Here is a 24,297-nt window from a genome sequence, read left to right on the forward strand (position 1 = left end):
TATTTTATTCTAGCCAGCCAGCGAGGAGGGTAAACAAATAAAAAAGGAGCAGGTAGAGTGTATACAGTTATTTTTCTTATATTACAACTGGAATAAAGATTTAAAAATATTTCCCTGTGGAAATGGTACCCATCTCAAAACCATGTGTCAAGTTTGGCCCAGCGCCTCTGCAGCGCCAACCGGCGTAGGGGACCTGACTTAAAGGGCTCCCAGGAGCGGCTAGAGGGTGACTGCTGGCCCGTGCTCCTCCACGCCCCCTGGAGGTAGGGCGAGGCTGTGGCGCGGATCTGCTTTGAGGAAGCTGAGCAGTCTGTGGATGCTGCTGTTGCCCTCACGCCCCGAGGCAATGAGGGTGAGGTCCATCCCGGGGCAACCAGTGCCCCAGGCTGGCTCCGTTGATGAAGACTCCAGCTGTGTCTGGGGCGCTGGCTGGGGCTCCAGAGTGCCCTCGATGACAATGTCAGCCTCCTCATCACTCTCCATCTCGTCTGGGTGCAAGTTCTGCAGCACATGCGCAAGCGGGAGGCTGTGAGGGCTGGCTGTGCTGTCCGTGGACTGGCCGGAGCTGCCCGACGTGCGGCTGCTGCGCACCACGTTGTTCCTCTGATTGGCTGGCTTGACCGTGATGATGAGGTTGTGACTGTTGGCAATCATCATGTCCGTAGCCTGGTCCAGTGTCTTCCCAGCCACCTCGATGCCGTTCACCTCGAGCACCTCGTCGTTGACGGCCAGCAACCCAGTGCTTTCTGCAAGACCACCGGGCACCATGCGGGAGATGAAGATGCCCGGGACCTTCTCGAGACCCTGGGCAGTCACCCGCACGCTGGTGCCATCCCGGATGTAGAAGCCCAATGGCTTCTCGCAGCCGTGCCGGTACAGCCTCACCCTGCGGTGCGTCTCGGGCAGGATGTCCACGTCGATAATGGAGGAAACTGGCCGGAAGTCACGCGGCAGGCCAATGGCGGGGGGTGGGCGGCGGCGCAAGCCCTCCTCCCGCAGAGCCGCCAGTACCCTCTTCTTCCTGGACTGGGAGCTCGCCCCAAAGCTGCAGCCGTCTGCCTCCTCTGTAAGAGCAAAAAGATCCCGGTTAAGGGGTTGAGGCAGGAAGGGACATCTGCAGCACTAAGGGCTACCAACCAAATCATGTCTCAGGTGACTAGCAGTGCCCCCCACGGCATCACCTGGAAGTGGGGCTGCCGATTCGGCTCACTGTGTCTCAGGGGTCCTCCTCCCAGGAACCACCTGGACTAATCCTGGTTGCCTCAGTCCTGCAGGTTAGCAGAGGAGTGGACGCCTGTGGGCCTGCTCGCGTGAGCTCCAAAACTGACCTTAGCAACCAGCCAATGATTCACGATTGTTGCTCGGTGCTCTCAAGTGGCTTTTTGACTCGCCGACCCCCCTTGTGTCAGAGTAGAACTATCTCAGGGTTGTCCTTACAGGGGCAGCTGGCTAGATCTGTCTCCCTCAGAACTTAGCTACCAGTGCCACTGGGGTTCCGTGATGAATGCTTAAGGCAGGAGTGAGGTGGCAACAAAGAGACTGCATGGGACTTAGTGCAGGGTTAGGGTGCCTTGAGAGTTTACACTGAGTGGGCTGCTAGGCGGACTATGAGCTGTGTCCGTCAGTGGCAGAGAGGTAGAGACTGACAGTGGAGAAAGCTGCCTGGCTGAGAGAAGAGCTGTTCCATCAGAGGGGTGTGTGTGTGTGGGGGGGGGGGGGGGTAGTGGCTCATCCTGAGTTGTTCCTGTGATTTGCAAGTTGGTCCCATCTCAGGTTACAGCCTGGGAGTTCTGGGGGCTACTGTAACGGAATAGCAAACTGCAGACAAGTGGACATTGCCTTGGGAGGGCGGGGGCAGCTGGCACTTGATCTCTTGCCACATAGGAACTGGCTTTGTGTTGATTCGGATTCCTCGTAAGTGGAGATGATTCCTTACGATCATGCATTACTGGAGGCAACTGTATGTTGAGGCAGGGTGTGTGACAGAGAAATCTCTGCTCTCGCCTCTTCTCAACTACAAATCTCTGCGTGTGACTTTATCAGTCAAAATTCCTCTTTTTTTCACCAAAAAGTGTTCAAATGTCCCATTCCTAAGATTCCAACCCTGGTTTTTAAGATACCTTTTTTACAATGACTAAAGTTGTCACAGTTTCTTTGTAAAGCTTTATTAAAAAAATTGACAGTCTCCACAAAGAAAACAAAATGTACTCCCTTCTCCATATTCTGGTACACATTTTCAGTAGATCTGAATTAAAGCTTATTTCCGCACTTTACTTTCAACAGAGTGAGAAGTCTCTCTCTATAAAACTTACGATTATGTTTTCACACTAACGATGATTCTAGGAAATACTTTCTTCTAAAATGAATGGATTCCTGCGTGGTGGTGTAGGATAAGCGCTGGATTGTGCACCAAAGGTCAGTACTTCAAACCTACCAGCCATTCCATGGAAACCCTATACAGGGTTGCTCTAAGTTGGAACCAACTCCATGACCCTGTGGATATTGGTACATCTCTCTGAAATGGCTTACAGCTTTTCTGCCTTCTGACAAAGCCTTGTCACCCAAGACAAGGACTATGAAGTCACAGAACCTGGCTCTCACAGTTTCCATGCTGTTGTCCTCGGGAGAGAACGTTCTAACTGGACTTCAGCAAAGGAGGAGGATGTGGCCATGGAAGGGCAAAGGAAGCAGTCTGCTGTGAATAGGGGAGAAGGATGGTGAGGGGTGTGTGTGGGGATGAGTGGGAAGGTTGTGAGCACAGATTGGGGGGTGTGGAGGGGGTCATTAGGAAGAGGGGCTGCAAGGGTAGGAAAACAGCTAAGGACTGTGGGGGGGGGGTGCATGTGCTGTGAGGGTGGAGAAGCCATGAGGATGGGGAGGGACTTGTGAGGAGGAAGTCTGTGATCACTTGGGGGGCGGTTGTGAGGGTGGGAGCCCATAAGGACACATGGATCGCACCCCATCCGGGAAGAGGCCAGGTAAGTACTTCCACTTTGAAGGCTAGGCCCTGTCTCGTTTCCTGATGAGGACCAGACATGCACACAGAGGCCAGCTACCCAGGGACCATCTGGAGTCACTGATGAACTCACGGGGGGCTCCAGGACTGTGCTTCCTCTTGGCAGCCAAGTGGGGCTGGCTGGAGCAAGCTCAGAACTAGAGGAAACACCTTGGTTCCCTTGACATTCAGGGACCACTGTGTCAGGCAGCTGAAACCCAGAATACTGTCCTGGGACTTGCTGCCTGGGAAGTGGCTCCCTCAGGATGCCTGTGATGGGACCCGTGGGTGGGTGGGGTATCCTGTGGCCACCACTGCAGAAACAACTGGAAGCATTTAATGAATTCACATTGGCCAACATGCTCACAACTTCTATATGCTAAGACTCCCTCACTTTGAAAAAGGTAACATTTTGATGTAACTGTGGACAGCACTTTGTCTTTCTCTTGGCAGGCCGCTGTTACAGTAACGGTCTCTCAAAAAACATGGCGCTGTTATTGGCTAATGCACTCTGATGCTAACCAAAAGTCCACTGAGAGACTCCTGGGAAGCAAGACCCATTGGTTTTCTTCAGAAAGATGAGTCAGTGAAAGTTACAGAGCACAATCCTACTCTAACAGCAGCTGTTGGTAGTGATGACAGGTACATTATGACAAAAATAAAAACCGCTTAAGGCAACGTTCCAGTCTACACACTGTTGTAAGGGTCCCAGACATGCACTGACTTAGAAGGCAGCCGTCAAAGACTGCAGTGCTCACACCCTTTGTCCCCACGAACCGAACAGGTCAAGTTCTCCACTGTTCAGCCTAGTGTGGGAACAGTGCCACAGGAGTTCTGGGGGAGGGGAGAAACCGAAACGGTGCTCTCTGAAGCAAACAGGAAACAAACTTCAAAATGGTGTAAGTCTTTCATGATTGGCAATTACTTTAAATGTAAATGGACTGAACTCTCCAATCAAAACTTAGAGACTGGCTAAATGGATAAAAAAGCTCGGTTCCGTATCTTGTCTACAAGAGACTCACTTTAGATCTGAAGACACTGGTAAGTTAAAGGTGAAGGGATGGAAAAAATGAGAATAGTACACAAAAGATCAGGGTAGCTGTATTAATATCTGGCAAAATAGATTTTAAGTCAAAAAGAAGGATGTACAATGATAAAAGGGGCAGTTCATCAAGGAGACATGATAATCAAAGCACCTACCAACACAGCCCGAAAACATGAAGCAAATGCCAACAGAATTGTAGAGAGAAACAATTCTGCAATAATAGTTGGGACTTCAACATTTTTAGTAAGAGAAATCAAGACAGATCAAGGACTTCGGGCGTGGCAATGTAGGATCAGCACTAGACTGCTAACCACAGATTGGCAGTTCAAACCCACAAGCTGCTCCTTGGAAACCCTATACAGGGTCGCTATGAGTCAGAACATACTCGATAGCACTTAACAACACCAACAACAGAACAATAAGGAAACAACTTGAAAAACACTATAAACAATGTAGACCCAACACACACACACACACACACACACACATGCCTCAACATCAGAATGCACATGAATCTTCTCAAGCTGGACAATACGATGAGCCACAAAACAAGTGACAATGCATGTAACTAAGGTGAAATCGTACAAAGCATCTTCTATAAACACAATGAAATAAAACTAAAAGTCACAGATGGAAATTAAATCTGTGGAAATTAAGCAGTACACTGCTAACTCAATGGGTTAAAGAAGCAATCACAAGGAAAACCAGAAAATACTTTGAGAGGAATGAAAACAAAAATATAACGTACCCCAAATTATGGGATCTATAAAGGCAGTTACTTGGAAATTTATAGCTATAAGTACCCATATTTAAAATGAAAGATCCCAAACCGACAGCCAAACTTAACACCTTGAGGAACTTTCAAAAGGCGAGTAAGTCAAAGCTAGCAGAAGGAAAGAAAGAATAGATAGAGATAAGACCTACAGAATCAATGCAATCCCCATCAAAAGTCCAACGGCCTGTTTTCAGAAATGGAAAAGTGGATCCTCAAGTATCTAGGGCACTGCAAGGAACAATCTCACAAAAGTAAGAGAACGTGCCCTTCCCAATTTCAAAACATGCTATAAAACTACAATAATCAAAACACTGGTGCAGGAATAAGGATATACAGACCTCTAGAATAGAGTTGAGAGTTCAGAGAGAAACTTCTACATCTATTGTCAAGTAGTTTTCCACAAGGATGCGAAATCCATTTGATAACAAAGAACAATCTCTTTAACAAAAGGTGTTGGGGCAGAAGAGTGAAGTTGAACCTCTATCTTAGATACAACCACATTAGTATTCACTGTAGCATAATTCATGATAGCCAAAAAGCAAAAAACTCAGTCCATCAATAGAAAGTGTATAAATACAATGTGATCCGTTCATACAACAGAATATCATTCAGCCATTAAGAGGAATGAAGTCTTGAAGCATGTCCAAGCATGGATGAACTTTAAAATATTGAGCGAAATAGGTCTGAGAAAGGACAAATACTGGATGATCCCACCTCTATGAAATGCCTAGGACAGGAAAATGCATAGAGACTAAAGCAGTTAGAGGTCATCAGGGGCTTTGGGATGGGAGAGAAAGGGGAATTACTGCCTAGGGGGTACTTGAGTTTCTGTTGGGGCAAAGAAAAACTTTTAGAAAACAGCGGTGAGTGTAGTGTCACTGAAAAGTACACTTAAAAACTATAATAGCAAACTTTTTGTCATATGTATTATACCAGAATAAAAATTTTAAATGTGCACAAAAAACTTGGAAATAAAAATTGCTTTAAAATATTTGAAAAATGCATGTCGAGGATCCAAAAGTTGTAAGTACATTAACTTGTGGATGTAGTTATTCACTTCCAAGCAAATTGCATTTTTGGAAAGTTAACTAGAATCCTATATTTTCAAATTCATTTAAAATGTCTTAAGTCCAGAATACTGATAATGGTTAAAAAGCATAACAGCCTCACATACACAAAACCCAAACTTAATGAAAAATGGGTAAAAATACCTGATAGCAGAAAATGCTTTAAAAAAAAAGTTTCACTGTTTGGAGCATGCACAAAATGAAATACTCTCTCTGGGTGACTAAATAGTCTCTTTAATGGTGAAACCCTAAGAGACCCAGCTAGAAGAAACCGCCTGTAAGTAACTGTCGGTTCCCTCATGGGCCATCCTGCACAGCCCAGACCAGAGCCCCTGGAAGCCTGGTGGCCGGTCTGGGGCCCGGGGGAGTGTGGACAGTGGGCTTGGTGGGCGTTTGGGGATTCACCGCAAGCCTGTTGCACGTTAATTCTACAGGCCCGCCCACAGCTGCAGGCCACAGTAGTGAGCAGACAAAACCTCTGCTTCAGGAAGCCTGTGTCTGGCGTGGGAGACAGACATTCCAATGCAAGTGCCATGGGCGCTCAGAGTGCTTGGGGGCGCCGCCAAGGACCACATTCCGGCCCCCTCAGGGGCCGGACAACACAGTCTTTACAGTTCCAAGAAACTGAAAATCCCAGTATCAGTATATTTATACCAGCAGCTGGTACCACCAGAAAAGTATATATTCCCTTGTTAATAACAGTCATGGAGAATCACAGAGGACAGGCTCACAGGATGGGAGACAAAAAGAGCCCACCGCTTCCGGGAGTCAGAAGCCCCTCTTACATCCACTGGACTCCCTCCCTTCAGATGGTACACAGTCCTCAGACCGCCCACCTGCCTCCCATACTGGACACCCGGTTTAGAAACCGCAGTCCGTATCGGGTCTCCTGGTCATCCCTGCTGTCTTGCCCCTTCCCATCCTTAGTAGTTGCCCGCTCTTCCTTTGTCAGGCTTTCCTAGGCACACCCCCACCCCAGCAGACAGAAACCATTCCCTAGGGTCAAGGGACCCCCTTTGAATACTGGGCTTTGCTCGTGCGTGGTACACAGTAGGCGCTCACGCAAGATGGACGAAACCTAGTGGGTGGTTCTGACCTAAGAAAGGCTTCCTGGGCTCCTCAGCAGCTGAGGCCAGCACAGAGAGGGTCACTCCAAGTGTTCAAGGTACTGGGTTAGTCTCCCTGGGATGAGACTTAGCTCAGACCTAGGGGTCAAGGTCCTGGTCCGCCCTGGGGCATGCCGGGCTGCTGGCCTGGCTAAGGGTTCTCCTTTGGGTACCACACTTCCGGTTCCCACAATGCCCCCTCCCCCACTAGAAGGCTTCCCTTGGGCCCTACTCCTCTTCACTGTCCGGAAACCTGTTTACTGAACCATCTTGTTCACCCTGGCCTGAACTCCTTCACCTCTAGGAAGTCCTTGGAGTCCTGGTGTGGCTGTAAAATCAGCACTGGAATGCAAACCCCAAGTTCGGTGGTTCAAACCCATCGGCCTCTCCTTGGGAACGCTATTCAGGGTTGCTATGAGTCTGAACCCACTCGACAGCACGAAACAAGAAAGAAGCAAGTCATTAAACTTCGTGCCCCCTCTCCAGAGTCACCTGAGTTTGTCTGGCAGGGAGACTGGGGATGACAGGGTTAGGGTTAGGGCCTGGGTCTCTTGGAAGGTGGGGAGGGTGCCTATCCTCATCACTCCCTGAGCACAGCTTCCCAGAACATTCCAGAAACATCCTCTGTTCTGAACAGAGCTGGACAGGGAGGACTTTGCGACATTCCTGGCTCCAGAGTTGAGCCAACAACCTGGGGCACTTGCTCACATGTCTCTGGGAACAGAGGTGGAAGCCAGGGTGAAGGTCAGGTCATATTTGAGGGCTACGCCCTTCCTGAGATGCCCCAATGCTCCCGGGAGAGGCACCCTCCCTTCACTTCCAGGACTCCCCACTCCCATGCTGTATAAACACTTCACCTCCCAGGAGGCCGCCCCCGCAACATCCCTATCTGTGGCCCCAGGTTTTCAAATGCTCAGCACTTGGTCCAACAGGATGAGGTCACTACTGGAGACACAAAAATCACATGACCACAGTACAGTCCCGCCCGTTCAACACAAGACAGGTAGGCCCTCTCAACTCACTGCAAGTGTTCGGGTCTCACCAACGACAGGCAGAGTTATACCAGGCTTGTGTGTCTTTCATCTGGCAGCTTCAGGTACCTTGACCAATGCCACCACCATCCTGGTGCTCAGGGAAGGTGAGGGCTGTCAGCCTGCGGTGCCCTCAGCCACCTGGATCCCCTTTGCCTATCGTGCCAGACCTCCTGATGCCCACCAGGGGACTGAGTGTGAGCCCATGCCTTCTCACGAGCCTTTCCTGGAAGGGGAAACCTCTGTGTCCTGAATCCCACCATCCTGCCCCTCACCCTGGCTCTCTGCCCCCAAATCCAGACTTTCTTGACTATACAATGATCCCCTAGCTCCAAGACTGTAGTGAATTTCAAGGTCCTTAGAGAATTAGCGAGAGCTTACTAATCAGCCAAGGGTCCCAGGACCAGAACTCAGAGCAGGCACCACCTATCACCTTGGCCATCTGGGAGAGTCCCTGGGCTCAACGGAGCATTCGGCCTTGTCTGTTTGCAAACCAAGCACAATGGCATTTGGCCTAGTTGTCAAAAAAAAAAAAAAAATTAAGAGGAAGGGAGGAAAAATGAGAACATATTTTCATTCCCTGCAGTGATGGCAGAATGACAGGCACAGGAAAGGCAGATGGGATTCGGGGGACTTTAACTCCATCCATCCACGCAGCCAAGTTAGAGCGATTGTTCTAGTCTCAACTTGTCCAAGAAGAGTTAAGACCAAATACCTTCCCTCCCATAATTAAACAAACATGCAGACACATACACAAAATATTCCAGAAGAACTACACCAGTTGATTAAAAAACAAGTCAGAACACGATTTTCTTTTTAAAGACCGGAAACCTTGCCATGATTTTAGGCTGCTTTCCCCCATGTCGAAGACAAAATTCATCACATTTTATTAAGAAGGAACCCAAAGATTCACTGGCAGTTTATCTTTCTTACCAAACTTAGGTCTGGAAATCTCAAGACTTGTCTCCAGCCCCTAAGTGTTCAAACCACACTCAGAAATGAGAAGGTTCCCAGTGCCCCCTACTCCTGCATTACACTGCTTTCCAAATCCCCCAGCCTCATAAAGCCTACCACCACATGCCCCTCTGCATCCGAATGCCTCCGTGTGGGACCCCCCCCTCCAAGCCTCCCAGCACCCCCATGACTGTAGGTAAGGGCTGTCAGTCGGCTCTGACGCATAATGACCCTGTGTAGGGTTAGTGAGGAGTGGCTGGTGGATTTGAACCACCCACTTTGATGTTCAAACTGATCTTGTGGTCCAGGACCCCCTTGTGAGTCATACTGATCCCAATTGTAACCATTATTTCATGCTACAGTGCACTGACCCAGACCCCCATTTGGAAATACTTTTTTGGGGGGCCGTGTGCAGGGAATAAGTGTGCATCCCTGCCCCCCACTCTCCACCACTGGCAACAGACATGCGCTCAGGGCACTCCTGGGTCTGAGACGTCAGGCACTGGGGGCCCCAAGAAGGGCTGGGCCCAACATCTGCACCCACCATGGCCCCATCAGATGGGTCAAGTCAAAGAGAAGGCGGAAGTCAGCACTTTTTAGAACCAACTTAACAGAGTAAACCGCAGCGCAGGCCTGTTAGGGTCTATTGGCCTCAACCAGCTCAATTAGGGACTTACCAGTCCTTCACAAAGAGCCTCTCCCGTGGCCTGCCCTGACCCCCACCACCACCACCACAGGGCACAGTCCCGCCCAGATTCAGGAGGGTGCGACCTTGGGCCTGCACTTCACAGTCCATCTCCCTGGCCTACTTTTCTGGGAAGGGGCTGGTCACAGGCTGCATAGGGAACATGACACGCAGGGGGCTGCTGGGGCACTCTGCCAGCTCTCCACACCAGCCTCAGCCCCAGGACAGGGAAGAAACATACATCCTGGGGACGTTCTCTCATTATCATCACCTGCGGGAGGTCTCCTCTTGGTCAGTTAGCAAGAGCCTGGACATTGTGAGCTTGCCGGTGCACACCTGGGCACGAGATTTCTGAGGAATCAGTTCTTTGCCAGCAAAACACTTGGTGCCAATTCACCCACCTCCCATCCACTGAGATTTTGGGTGCCTGAGGACAGGTAGCATCTTACAGGGGCTGAATACTGGAAGGGATGCAGAAGAAATATAGGGCGCTGATATCCCACCAGAAAAGAGCGAGTGAGGGGGTAATGGGCAGGGGTCTCTGGGTGACAGGTCCTGGGGAAAAACAGCAGGATGGCAGGAGGGGACCTTCAGAAAGACTTGGCCTGGGAGGGGCACCAGGCCCCTAGAGGCTACCTTCCTTGGGAGGGGGTGGGTTCCTGCTGGCCTGCTCCCAGACTCACACCTAGAGAAAGAGCAGGGAAACAGTGAGGGGCTCCTAGGTCATTTTCTCACAGAACTTGTCCTCATTATGACGTCCACCTGACCTAAGGGGCAGGGCATGGGAGAAGTCCTGCCTTTGGGCGGGTCCATGGCTGGGTCAGGCTCCGCTTCTTGCGGGAACTGTGGGATTCTCAAATTGCAGCCGCCTGTCGCCCTAGATCACCCCCAGGCCAGGAGGACACCTCGCCCACCCCCGGTGGAACCCCAGAAGGTCTGTCTGCCAACAAGTGAGTGACAAGGGTGAAATTGTTGGGACCCCGCTTTTCTGTCAATTACATCACTGAAGAGTTCAGGTCTTTCATGATTAGTTACAATGTACTTGCCGCCATCATTGCACACAGGGTTTCTGGAATATGAGTGTGTGAGTCTCATTTCTGAAACGTGGTGGGGTTCCTGATGCGGCTGGAGCACCATTTCAGTGTTGACAAACAGTTCATACATGTTAGTGCTGTTATTTAATGCTGTCGAGTTGGTTCTGACCCATAGCGACCCTGTACAGGGTTTCAGAGGAGCGGCTGGTGAGCTTGAACTGCTGACCTTACGGTTCAAACGGACTGTGCAGTCCAGCGCATTAGCCCACAGCGCCCCACCCGGACTCCAGATATATATGTGTATATATATATATGTTAACTAGTCGTTGTTGTAGAATATGCTCCCTATAATGAGCCCTGGTGGGGCAGTGGTTAAGCACTTGACTGCTAACCAACAGGTCAGCATATTAAACCCAGCAGGTGATGCAGTTGAGAAAGCCGTGGGTGTCGGCAAAGCCTCTGCTGTCAGCCCAATGGCATCCACAGCGACCCGACACCGAGTACAAGTGTCCCTGGACAGTGTCCGAGACTCAGTCGTTACGGAAGCACATTGCCTTTCCTTTCTCCCATGGAGCAGTTGGTGCCTCCCGTCCAGTTAGCAGCCCAGCAGCCTTGGGTACTGTCATGGGGGAGTTCTCCGTGCTACAGGGTTAATGTTAGTCCGAATGGGCTCACTGGTAAGGGGTGTGAGTTTACCTTTCTAACATACCCATTCTGCTGTGACACCGTACGGTCAGCAGTGGACTACAAACTACGAGGTCGGCAAACCCACCAGCTGCTTGCTAGGAGTCGCAACTCGACGGCACTTCACAATAACAATATAAATGTCGAACACACACAACTATGGAAGTTGGAGGGCCTGAGACACAGAAGCTGGGCCACCTCAAGAAAGCCAGGGGTGCAGGGGGGAGCTAAGAACACAGGTGCTTTCCCAAGGATGCATTTTGGGAGAAAAACTCATAATAAGACCACTGGTCCTTGACTCTGTTCACTTTGAGACACATGCCGTCAAAATAAACACTCCTGACATGAGATTTTAGAGAGGCTGCGAACCAAGACTGTACTTAATCTCAAGCTTTCTTTTGATGAAAGAACAAGTACTAGCTTCCATCTAAGTAGGAACTTGTAAAGATCTTTGTATATCCTTCTCTCCACTAACACGGGAGGAAGTGAATTACCCTGGGCAGAGAATCCCTAACCTACGTTAGGACCTTGCTTCTGAGTTGAATGAAGCGCTGTTTCACCTGCATGTGTCCCCGAGAGGCCAGCCCCCCCCCCCCCCCCCCACCCCCCCCCCACACACACACTGCAAATCAGGGTTAGGAAACAGTCCCAGTCCTGACAGGGGATGGGGGACCAGAAAGCAGTTAGCAGAAGAGAGCTTGAATTTTCATTGGTTTGGGTCCAGTTAGGTATTACCCTCCCTCTATTAGAAATCAGCCCAGTTCTCATGGTCACGATATAAAAAAATGGAGGAAAAAATTAAACAAACACAGCTGTAACTCCACTCCTAGTTACCACTGTCAGCATTTTGGTTTATCTTCTTCCAACAAACTAGAATAGTCTCAGGAATGAGATCTCCTGCAGGGACCGGGGTCCCGTTCCCCCCCCTCCCCCACCTCAGCCTGGCCCCCAGCTGGTGGGCCATCAGCATATGCTAACTGGGGAGAGGTGGGTGGACCTGGCTGGAAACCATCAGCTTTCCAAGTGGTCTCTACCCACCTCCCCAAATCTCTAGGACCCAAGGGCCACAGGAAGACATGTCCAGGGCCTGCCGCACCCACATGGGGCCAGCAGAGCGGCTCAGAGCAGGAGGTCTCACTACAGGGGTCTGTGTTTTCCTTTCAGTCTTCTTTTTTTAAAGATAAACTTCAAAAATTATAAAATTCACCATTTTAAATTGTACAATTCTACCATTTTTAGTATGATCACAATGTTGTGCAGCCATCACCATGACCCCAGTAAGACCCTGTGCACTTACTCACACCCACTACTCTGTTTATCTCCTGGGGTTTGCCTGTTCTGGACATGAAGGGAATCAGAGTGTGTGGTCACTTATGCCTGGCTTTTGGCACTAAGCATGTTGGCGTGGTCCATCCCTGCTGTGGTATGTATCCTAACTTCCTTCCTTTTTATTACCAAATAATATTCCACTGTTTAGCTATGCCACGTTTTGTTTATCCATCACCTGTTGATAGACATTTGCGCTGTCTCCACCTTTCGGCTGTTGTGAATAATGATGCTGTGAACATTCATTTACATGTTTCTGTGTGGGCATGTCTTTTTGGTCATATTGGGAGTGGAATTGCTCAGTCATATGGGACTGCAGGAGTCTTGGTGTGGCGTTGAGGGTTAATGCGTCAGGCTGCAAAGCCGTTTGTTTGAACTGTAAGGCCGGTGGTTCAAATTCACCAGCCACTCCTCAGAAACCCTATACAGACAGGGTTGCTATGAGTTTGAACTGACTTGATGGCACTTAACAACAACAACATAGTCCTGGTGTGTCACTGTAGGATAAGCACTGGACTGCTAACCAAAAGGTTCGGGTCAAGCTCACCAGTCGCTCCTTGGAAACCCCAGACAATGCCACTCTGAGTTGGAAGTGACTCGACGACAAACCTCCACAATAACAGCTTTCTGAGGAACTGCTGGTTTCCACAGTGGTTGGACCATATCACAGGCCCAGCAGCCATCTTGTGTTTCCTCTAACAGCCATCCCGGTGGAGGAGAAGTGGAATTGCATTGTGGTTTTGAGTTGCATTTCGCTGATAGACAATGATGCTGGGTGTCTTCTCATGTGACGTTGACTATTTACCCTTTTTGGAGACATACATACTGAAATCATCTGTCCATTTTTAATTGTGTTTTTTGTCTTTTTATTACCGAGTTGTAAGTTCTCTTTATATTCTAGATGCAAGCCCTTAAGAGAGATGTGATTTCCAAACACTTTCTCGCATTCCATGGTTTGTCTTTTCACTTTCTTGATGGTGTCTTTTGAAGCACAAAAGTTAATTTCGAAGAAGCACAATTTCTCGATTTTTTCCCCTTTGGTTAACTGTGCTTTTGTTGTTGTGTTTAAGAAACTGCTGCTTAACCCAAGGGCGTGTCCCTGTGCATTTCTGTTGCCCGGGTTTAAGACAACAGCAACAAAGAACATGGAATGTGGACCATGGAACACTGGCATGCACAGAGGATGTGTGGAACCGGAGTGATGCAGAAAGACTGAAGTTACATGTCTCAGCTCCCGGAGTCCCTGATTTCATGACTGCTGTGCACACCTGGAGACGCTTCTCAAGGAGCTGAGTCTGTCTCGGAGGAGCAGCGAATACTAGAACTGACTGGGGGTGAGGTGGGGCTCCCCAGGGGACTCCAAACCTGAAGAACCCAGGAAAGGGCCAACACTGAGCCCTCACCTAGAACCAGCAGAGAAGGCACAAATCAATAGGGATTTTCCCCTCAAAACCACATCCTGAATACATCTCATCGCCTAAAACAAGGTATGCCTATGTCTAGAGGTGGGTGGCTAAGACCCCTTGAAGCCCAGCATGAAGAAGCAGGACACCCCCCCCCCACCTCCCCCCCCCACACACACACAGTAAGCTCCTGAGGTCAAAAACAAACCAATGAAGCCCACCTGTGGCTTCAGGGAGTCGTGGAAACAAGTGTCCCAAATGGTGAAATCAGGCTTCAAGTCCTAATCCTGCAATCTAAAGCCTCAGACTCGTTTTCTGTAACAAGGGCCAACAGCACCTTCCACATCGGGCCCCTGAGAATGTGTTGCTAGTGCAATAGTAAAACACCATCGTTGCCTGATGCCCGGCCCCACAGCTCTGTGGCCTGTCTGTCCACCCTTCCTCTCCAGGCCCAGCCAGGCTGCTCCCAGGGTCTGCCTGCCCCACCCCAAGCTGCCATCTCTCTCTCTCTGTCTCTCTCTCTCTCTCTCTCTCTCTCTCTCTCTCTGCCTCACTTGTGTCTCAGCCCAGTGCTCGTTCATCATGTGCTCATCCATCGGACCAATGTTCCATCAGGCACCTCAGTGCAGGCGTTGGGCAGTGGGCCAGACCCAGCTTGTGGACAAAGAAAAACAAAGTGGGTGTTCCCAAATTCTGCCCCTGAATTCAGTGCACAAGCACCAGACTCTTGGGTCCAACAGAAGCATACTGCATACATAAACTAGCACGTGAGTGGCTGCCTTGTTGGAGAACACACGGTACATACGATTTCGTAACCTGCTCTTTTTACTCAGCACCGTGTGCATTTGCCACACCATTCTTCACCTTAAGCCTGGTCTCGGTTTCCTCACTTATCTCCAGCTGGTGGGCCTAGGCTGTGGCCAAATTTCCACCATTACAGACTATGCCACAGTGAACCCCCACTTGTGTGGTAAGCCATAGGATAAGCACTGGACTGCTAGCCACAAGGCTGGAGATTCAAACCAGTAGCTGCTCCTCAGAAACCCTCGACAGGATTGCTGAGTCCAAACTGACGAAGGCACTTCACCACAAACCCTTATGGTGCAGCCAGAATCAGTGGTTCCAATATGCCTGGCAGCTTCACAGCAGAAAGACCTCACAATCGGCCCCTGTCAAGATGGCAGTCTCTGAAGCACTACGGGGCATCTACTCCGTCCATGGTGTGGCTACGAGTCACAGTTGACTTGAGGGCACTCAGCAAGTTCAGCGATGACAGGTTCACATATGTCACGAGCCTCGAAGCTCCTGCTGTAGTGTCTCAACCCCAACACCCACCTGCACCCCAACAGACGGGCGAGCGGGGTGAGTGTGCTCAGTTAGGAGAGGCTGTAGAAAGGCCAGGATGGGGGTGGGGGTGGGTGCGCAGCACATGCTGTTGAAATCACACTTTCCTTATGTGTGTGCCTGGAAGTGACAAGCCATGTTTTCATACAAGCGTTACTCAAAAGCAGCATTATCTCATTCCTAAGCAAGTGACAATTTAGGATGCATGCCTCCTACTCCCTTCAAAATTAAAACAAACAGAGTCAAACCAGCACTTGGCCTTGGCAGTGGGTGACAGGGGCCAGGTTGGGCCAAGGACAGTGCATGGACAGTGGGAAGATGCTTGTGCCCCTCTGAGAGCAGGTGCCACAGACTTGGCCCGCATGTCACACACAGTGGCAAGGAGAGGCCGCACCCTTGGTTCTAGAGCAGTGCGCCGAGGCAGACACAGTACACAGGCCACAGACAAAGCTCTGCTTGTGGAAACAACATTTCCTGGAGAACAAACAGGAAATGCATGCAGACACACACATGGGCACCTAGAACCTGCGGCCATGCAGCACATTACTTGTCATGTGCAGTTTGAATTATGCATGGAAAAAATGACAGTTTATTGTGTGGGTAAGGATAATGTTTTTTCTAGAAATGTTTCTGATTTTACAGTTAGACATTTTTAATAGCTCTGTTAGTCAAGGACCGGTGTCCTGATGTGGTGCTGTAGGATAAAGCACTGGACTACAAGGTCAGTGAACTCAAGGTTGGTGGTTCAAAGTCACCAACTGCTCCTTGGTTGCTATGAGTTGGAACTGACTCGAGAGCACTTAACCACAGTAGTCAAAGACCCCACTTTAGCACGAGTGAGCCCTCCTGCCTCCAGGGGATGCTGTTGTTAAGTAGATGGTTTCTGAGGAGCCACTAGTAAGTTTGAACTGCTGACCTTGTGGTTCAAACCAACCTTGTGGTTCAGAGCTTTATCCCACAGCACCACACCAGGCCACATGGGCTGAAAAGCCCCAGGCAGACCACTCTTCCTCACTTGTCCTCTCCCCGCCATGGCACCTGCTCTGCACACCAATTTAGAGGTGAAGAAGCAGACGTTGAAAACAAAGCCATCTGTGAGCACACTTCCCGCTGCAGGCCCTCTGGCTGCATCTCAGAACTGGTACAGATGCTGTGGAAGACATGGGGAGGCTAGCAGTGAGCACGACGGAGACTCTAACCAAGAACACACAGAAGGGAGAAGAAGGCTACATCTGGGCAGGGTGGGGAATATGGGTTCACATGGACCAGCAACCTGGCTCTGGCTACCTTCCACCACCCACTTCTCTGCTCCCGCACAGTGCCAGGGAGGGAGCTTTTCTTCTCTAAATGGCTCCTTGCTGTCGCCTGCCTAGTCTCTGTGCTAGGAACGGCTCTTCTCCGCTGAGCTGGGACAGACCACCGCTTGCTCTGCAGACATTCCTTCAGCTCCTACACCCCACCATTCTCCAGGAAGTATAAGTTTAGCATAACCAGTTTTAATCATTTTTCTGTATCAAAATCAGTTGGAATGACTCTGTACACAACTTTTAAACGAGAAAGAATGGAAAACACAACAAAATAAAATACTCTAAATAAAGCTGTGGTATGAAGCCTAAATTCCCTAAATCAGGAAATCAACTGAGATGCCCTCCCTGAGCTCAGAGCTCACAGCACACAATGAAACCACATGTCTAGACACAACCCCAAATTATAATTCCAACATCATGTGTGCACTGAATGTTGAACTCCTGTCCTTATGGACTTTCTTCTCAGGACAATGTTTACTGGTCAAGGAGCTCTAGTTCATGTGTTCTTTTACATTCTCAAACGATGAAATTAACACCCACAGCCTTCAACCTGATAAAAAAGTCACATGGCTTCCGACTCGCAGCTAGCCTACAGGATCGAGTGGAACTGCTCATAGGGTTTCCAAAGCTGTCAGTCTTTAAGGGAACTGACAGACTCACCTCTATCCCACAGTTTCAAACAGATGACGTTATGCTTAGCAGTTTAATGCTTGACTCACGGTACACTAGGGCACCTCAACCTACTAAAGAGCATCTTTAAAAAGCCCCACTAACATCACTCAGCGGTGCAAGATCCCTGTGATGAGGCGCAAGACAAGGATGGCTTCACTCACTTCTTCTTAACAGTGGATCAGCGGCAGTAGCCAGGACAATTGTTGTTAAATGCTCTCGCTAGGCTAGAAAAATAAGTAAAATGTATACAGTTTGGAAAGAAAGAAGTAAAAGTTTCTCTGTTTGCAGGTGACATGATCTTGTTTGTAAGATACCCTAAGGAATCCACAAAAAATCTTACAATTAAGTAAGTTCAGCAAGTAGAATATAAATAAGATCTGTATGCAAAAATCATGGACAATAAGGAAGACAGGAGAAGAATTGGTGCATTTCAGTTATAGTGTTAGGGGAGAATATTAAAAATACTATGGAATGCCAAAAGGACAACCAAATCTGTGTTGGAAGAAGTGCAGACAGAGTGCTCCTTAGAAGCCAAGATGGACAGACTTCGTCTCTCATACATCGGACATATGATCAAGAGGGACCAGTCCCTAGAGAAGGACATCATGCTTGGTAAAGTGGAGGGCCAGTGAAAAAGAGGAAGACCCCCAACGACTTGGAGCAACAATCGGGAAGCTGGAGCCGGACCGGGCAACGTTTCGTTCTGTTGTGCATAGTGTAGCTATGAGTCCGTACCCACCTGATGGCACCTAACAACAACAACATACACAACTCAAATCTATTCTGTACACTATGGAGTCTTGGAGTGGCACTATAGGATAAGCACTGGACTGCAAGATCAGTGTGAACCGCAAGCTCTGCAAATCAAACGCACCAGCTGCTCCTTAGAAATCTAGGTAGTTTGATGGTACTTAACCACAACCACCACCAGCAGCAATGAATAAGCCAAGAAAGAACTGTATTCACAACAGCATCAAAAAGAATACTTAGGAGTAAATTCAACAAAAGAAATGCAAAACATGTACACAGAGATCTAAAACCATTACGGAAAGAAACTAAAGATCTAAATACGGAATTCCCCGCAGAATCTCAGCTGGTGTCACTGCAGAAATTGATGTGCTGATCCTAACTTTCTCATGGGTGGATGTTGGTTTTGGACCTGAAGTTTCTTCTGACAGGGACACTCTCAGAGCCAGCAGCAGCCTGGGGACGAGCAGTCCCCCTCTGCTGTCCATGCAGTTCACACTTCTGGCCTCCCTCCATAGCACCCACCCGGCGACTTTGGACGATGCTGCCAAAAATGAGTGTCAGCAGCAGGCCTGGGAGACCCTCCCCATGTAATCCCCATGAACCCTGTTGGTCTCAAGCCCACCTCAGGCCATGCATTAAATAGTAGAGCCCACAGCCCTCTGTGAAATTCTCAGGAATGCCTGGTTTCCAACTGCAACGCAGGGTGAGGTGGGCCCTGTGGCCTCAGGACCCCCAGGAGAGCCTGTGTGGGAGTCTTCATGCTTGTGACCAGGACAGGAAGACAGACAGGGAACTCGGTGAGGGGACTTCACCAAGGCCTGAGGGTTGGCATGGCCAGCTGCAGAGTGGGTGGGGGATGAGTAAGGCTCAGGACCATCGTTAGTGGCCTGTCCACTCAAGGTAACCCTGTTACCAGTTTGCCATCTATCAGCCAGCAGATGTCTCTGTGACTGATGGGCGGAGGGAGGGTGGGAGGCCGTCCACGTGTTGAGCCCCTGGAGTTGGGCCGCAGTTAGGGCTGATCCCAGCCTGTACTTAGGGACACAACAGTGGTTTCCCGAGAGGACAGCTGTAATTGAAACCACTAAAAATAACTTGGCAGAAAACCTGCATTCAGAGCACCCTTTTGCAGCGGTTCCTGTGGCTATTGCTCAGTAGAAAGCTGATGCAACCAGCTGGGTCTCAGGATCTCACAGGAGCCAGGGCCTCCTCGATAACCCTGAGTCTCGTCTCTCCTCCAGGCTCAGCCCAGCTCTCTTCTTTCTGTGAGGCAGGTCACACACACACGTGTTCCCTCTCCTTCATGTCCACTGAGGAGGCCACTAACCTGGTGGTCTTCAGATGCTGCACCACCACTCCACATGGGGGCTTGCAGAGTTGGGGTGGCCTTGGCCCTCACTAACCCAGACACCCCACCCCTGCAAGCCCCTTGGGCTCCTCAGTCCCTGAACTCTTCTCTCACCTCCCATTAGGCAGGGTTCTCCCAAAGAGGAGGATGAACACAAATCTATGTAGATCATTTGACAGAGAACATTTGTACATGGGTGTTGACCTTTGCTACACATAGATCCATGAGTGTGGTGAAGCATACAGAGGACACCGACACCAGCTGTCCTAACCGAACCCACAAAGACAATGTTCTACAGCCTACTTTGCTCTTAGAATGTTGTGAGTGAGTAGCCATTTACGATACAACTATGATCGCTCTCCTCATCCAGAGGAAAGGGTGGTACAAATGAAAGGCACATGGAACCTCAGTCTCCACAGCCCAGAGATCAAAAGACCTAGATGGTACCCAGTTCCTACTACCAACTGCTCGGAAATGGATTATAATAGAAAGTCATGGATCTAGTGTGAGGAAAGCATGAAAACGCAAAATCATACAAACGACCAGGCTTACTGGTCAGGCAGAGTGGTAAAACCCTTGACACCATGCTCCTTAGTCACCTTTCAGGTCTGGAAATGAACTCACCGCACCCCCACCCCACAGTTCAACTACACCCTTCACTATGGACTGCGTCTCAGTGTAAAGAAAACAAAACCCTTCAAAACAAGGATATGGAGAAAACACTGAAGTAGTCACAGACTTCATTTTGCTTGGATCCAGCATCAACACTCATGGAAGCAGCATTCAGGAAATCAAATGACCTACTGCACTATGCAAATCTTTTGTACAAAAACCTTTTTAAAGTGTTCAAGAGCCAAAAAGTCAGTTTGAGGACTAAGGTACACCTGACCCAGACCATGGTATTTTTAATCGCCTCATATGCATGTTAAAGTTGGATAATGAATAAGGAAAACTGTAGAAAACTGATGCATTTGAATGATGGTGTTGGAGAAGAATATGGAAAGTACCATGGACGGCCAGAAGAACACACAGTTCTGTCTTGGAAGAGGTATGGCCAGAATGCTCCTTAGAAGCCAGGATGGTGAGACTTTGTCTCATACGCTAGACATCTGATCAGGAGGGTCCAATCCCTGGAGGAGGACATCATGCTTGTAAAAGTGGAGGGTCCGTGAAAAGGAGGAAGACCCCCAATAAGATGGAGCGACACAGTGGCAACCACAATGGACTCAAATGTAATGTAAGGACCAAACTGATTTTACCTGATTTTGCCTACCTAGAGACTGCTTGACTAAACTCTAGTCAGACTCAGGAAAGCATTTTAAATAGACAAGGCCTCAGTTTTTAGTTCCCTCCAGAGACAAGGTCAATCTCCATTCTGTACATTAGCCTGAACACGTCCTCTAGCTCCAAGAAAATGATATATGTATAAATAGCCAGGCAGCTCAAGGCCAGAGGCCAGATGTTTTCCTTTACCCTAGCCTAAGATCAAAGACCACCAGTCCTGACCAATTAAACTGTAACATCTCATAGTTTGCCAATTGTTAACCAATCCAAAAATTGTAAAGCTGAGAAACCTGAGCAGTTTAAAAACTCTATAAAAACCCTGCAGACAATGAATTCAGGGCTCTTTCCCTATTCCGATGCGTAGGATAAGGTTAGAGACCTGGCTCGAGCTTGATTAAACTTCCCTTATGTATTTGCATCGGTACACGGCTCCTGGGTGGTCTTTGGGGACCCTGAATTCTGGGCATAACAGTAACAATACTTGTGAGAGTTCAGGAAAGGCAGCGTTCAGTTTCATTATGCATGGGCATGACTTGGCACCTAACAACAACAACAACAACAACCATAGCTCAGTTTTCAGCCCAACAGTAGACAAGCTCTAAGTGGAACAATACCATCTGAGATCAAAAGGGCAGCATTCACCCAGGAACAAAGAAGGAATGAAACCAGCAACACAGAAAGGAAGCAGGCTAAATGAGGTTATACTGAAGGGACTGCATTCAGTGAGATGAAACAAATTGTATATGGACTGTAAACTTTCACCCAATTCACACCACAAAGTTAAAAAATAAAATTAAAATAAGAAAGAGGCACAATTGATAGAGAAAGGCAGTGTGCTGGTGGCCAGGAGGCAGGCTTGCAGGATGTGCCCTTTGGTTGTTTAAATGGTTATATATTCCTGAGTGGTTTTGTGTACAACAGCCCCCCCCCCCAAAAAAAAACAACCCAGAGGAACAGAAACGAATAATGTTGAATGATGATGCCGGAAGGAATTGTAATCACTGCAAAGAAATGATGAGTGTAAAGCCAATATTCTCCCATGTAAATGATTACTCAATCCACAGTAAACACTTCAAAAAGAAAAGTAACACAAGAAGAGTAAAACCCTAACCACACCCAGACCCGCTGCCGCTGAGTCAATGCTGAGGTACAGGGCACCTATGGCCAGTGTCCCCTACAAGTCTGTGCGGAAGCAGACTGCCATCTGTCTCCCAAAGTGGGTTCAAACCACCAGCCTTTCAGTTAGTAGTGCTACCAAGGCTCCTGCAAAGGAGTCATTGGCTTGAAATGACCAACAGAGAGGCTCACAGCCAAATGGAACACGGCTCAGTGAAGACCTGGATGGCTGGGCTGAGGTGTAATTCCTACACCATCAAGTGCACACTGTCTAATTCCAGAACTTTTTACCAAAAAGAAACACTGTGCTGCCAGCTGTCACCCCATCATCATTCCCACACCCGCAAAAAACCAAAAGCATGGCTGCTGTTGAATTGACTCCGACTACTGGTGACCCTAATGGTGACCCTGGAGTCCTGTGTGGCGCTCGCTGTGGGGTAATGTGCCAGACTGCAAAGCTGTTTGAACTGCAATGTCGGCAGTTCAAGCTCACCAGCTGCTCCTTGGAAATCCTATACAGGTCGCTATGTGTCGGAACCGACTCGACGGCACTTCACAACAACATCAACAACACTGATCTGGTGACATAGTGGGCTACTAACCAAAAAGGTCAGCAGTTCCAATCCACCAGCCGCTCCAAGGAAGAAAGATGAGGTTTTTGGTTTCTGTAAAGGTTTAAGCCTCGGAAACCCTACACAGGGTCATCACTATGAGTCAGAACTGGGATTCATAAAGATTTACAGCCTCAGAAACCCTATGGGGCCCTACTCAGTCCTGTAACAGTTCCACTCGATGGCAGTGGTGGGTACTGACTTCTTCCAGTCAGAGTGGGCCCCTAGGAACACCTGGCCCAGCATGCCTTTGGGACAGCAGGAAGGATCCGCGGAGTACACCCTTCACCACCTATAGGTTCTTCTTCCAAGCAGGGCAGAAGCTCCCTCCACAGACGCTGTTGGGCTTGGATCACAAAGTGCTTGTCTTGCCCTGGCCTCGCTGTTCAAAGCATTTCCCATCCCATTGGAAAGTCCTTCAGAACAAGCTCTCACCGAGGGCACCTTTCCTCTGCTGGCTCATGCACCCCAGGCCTGCGAGAGCCTCAAGGCCAACATTGTGGTCTCATTTGCTGCAAACTTGACTATGCTTTCAAGAACTTGTTATAATGTATCTTACTTTTTCCTCTTCCCCTGGACCGAAACACGCTTAGAAGGAAACTCAACACACGCCCAATGCCAGCAGGACAGCAGCGGCCGCTGACCCGGAAGTGAATGGAACGGCCGCGCAGGGTCCTTGGTGTGAGTCCCGGGCCTCTTCTACCTGGGCTCTCTGGTTTTGGGGGGTGGTCTTTGAATGTGGGCTTTCCCTAAAAATCTGGGAAGAGGGGGCTGGGAGGACCTGTGACCTCAGGCTAAAGCATGATGGGGCTTAAATTTTAGCTTCCCTTTGGGGTCCCTGGGTGAGCCGTAACCACACGTCAGCCCTCAGAGAGGCTAGGACCTGCAGCTTCCAGTGAGAGCTCAGGCAGAGGGTGGTACAGCAGGTCCCTTGGGGTCCCAGTCCATGTGGGACTGGTCATCGTGATGCGCTGAAGTTGTGTTTAGACTTAAAACTTCAAAACCTCTAAGATATTCCATACTGTTTGCATAAGTTTCACAACTGGACCATCAGAGCCAAGCTTGAGGGAGAGACCGCCTTATTCCACCAGTCCCAAATTTCCGCTTTCCCATGTTCTCAGCCCTGCACCCCTAACCTGTCAATGGGGACCTTCCTGTGTGTCCAGCTGAGGGGAGGAAGACCATGGAGCAGGGCTAGAGGCTTGTTTAGGAGGAGGAAGCAGACAGTCTGAGGGGGGCTGCTGCTGGGCGAGTCATCACCAGGGGCACTCCACATTGTTGTTGGTGTTAAGTGCTGCGGAGTTGGTTCCAACTCATAGTGACCCTATATAGGGTTTCTGAGGAGTGACTGGTGGGTTTGAACTGCTGACCTTTCAGTTGGTAGTCCAGTGCTGATCCTACAGTGCCACACTCCAAATTAGCAACTGGGAGATGTTCACTGGGAGTGGTTATCACTTCTCTGGGGTCCTCACCCCGATCTGAAATTTCTGACAAGACCATAGACATGCTGTTAGGCGCCGTTGAGTCTGTTCCGACCCATAGTAACTCTGTGTACAGCAGAAGGAAACCCCAGCTGGTCTTGCGCGATCCTCACATTTACTGCTTTGCTTGAGCCGTTGCTGCAGCCACTGTGTCAATCCATCTTGTTTGGAGTCTTCCTCTTTTGTGTTGACCCTTCAGTTTACCAAGCATGATGTCCCTCTCCAGGAACTGGCCCCTCCTGATAATATGTCTTACTAAAGTATGAGAGACGAAGTCTG

General features: G+C 49.2%; 1 protein-coding gene across 1 annotated transcript in view; it reads right to left on the minus strand.

Moving 5' to 3' along the window:
* Nucleotides 1-219: 219 nt before the first annotated feature.
* Nucleotides 220-24,297, minus strand: part of PARD6G (par-6 family cell polarity regulator gamma) — a 67,695-nt gene continuing 43,617 nt past the window's right edge. The window contains exon 3 of the mRNA XM_006875895.1: nt 220-1,064. Coding sequence (XP_006875957.1) covers nt 220-1,064 — 845 coding nt within the window. The remainder of the gene's footprint in view (nt 1,065-24,297) is intronic.

This window comes from Chrysochloris asiatica, unplaced genomic scaffold (assembly GCF_000296735.1).
Source record: "Chrysochloris asiatica unplaced genomic scaffold, ChrAsi1.0 scaffold00345, whole genome shotgun sequence".
NCBI classification, from domain to species: domain Eukaryota; kingdom Metazoa; phylum Chordata; class Mammalia; order Afrosoricida; family Chrysochloridae; genus Chrysochloris; species Chrysochloris asiatica.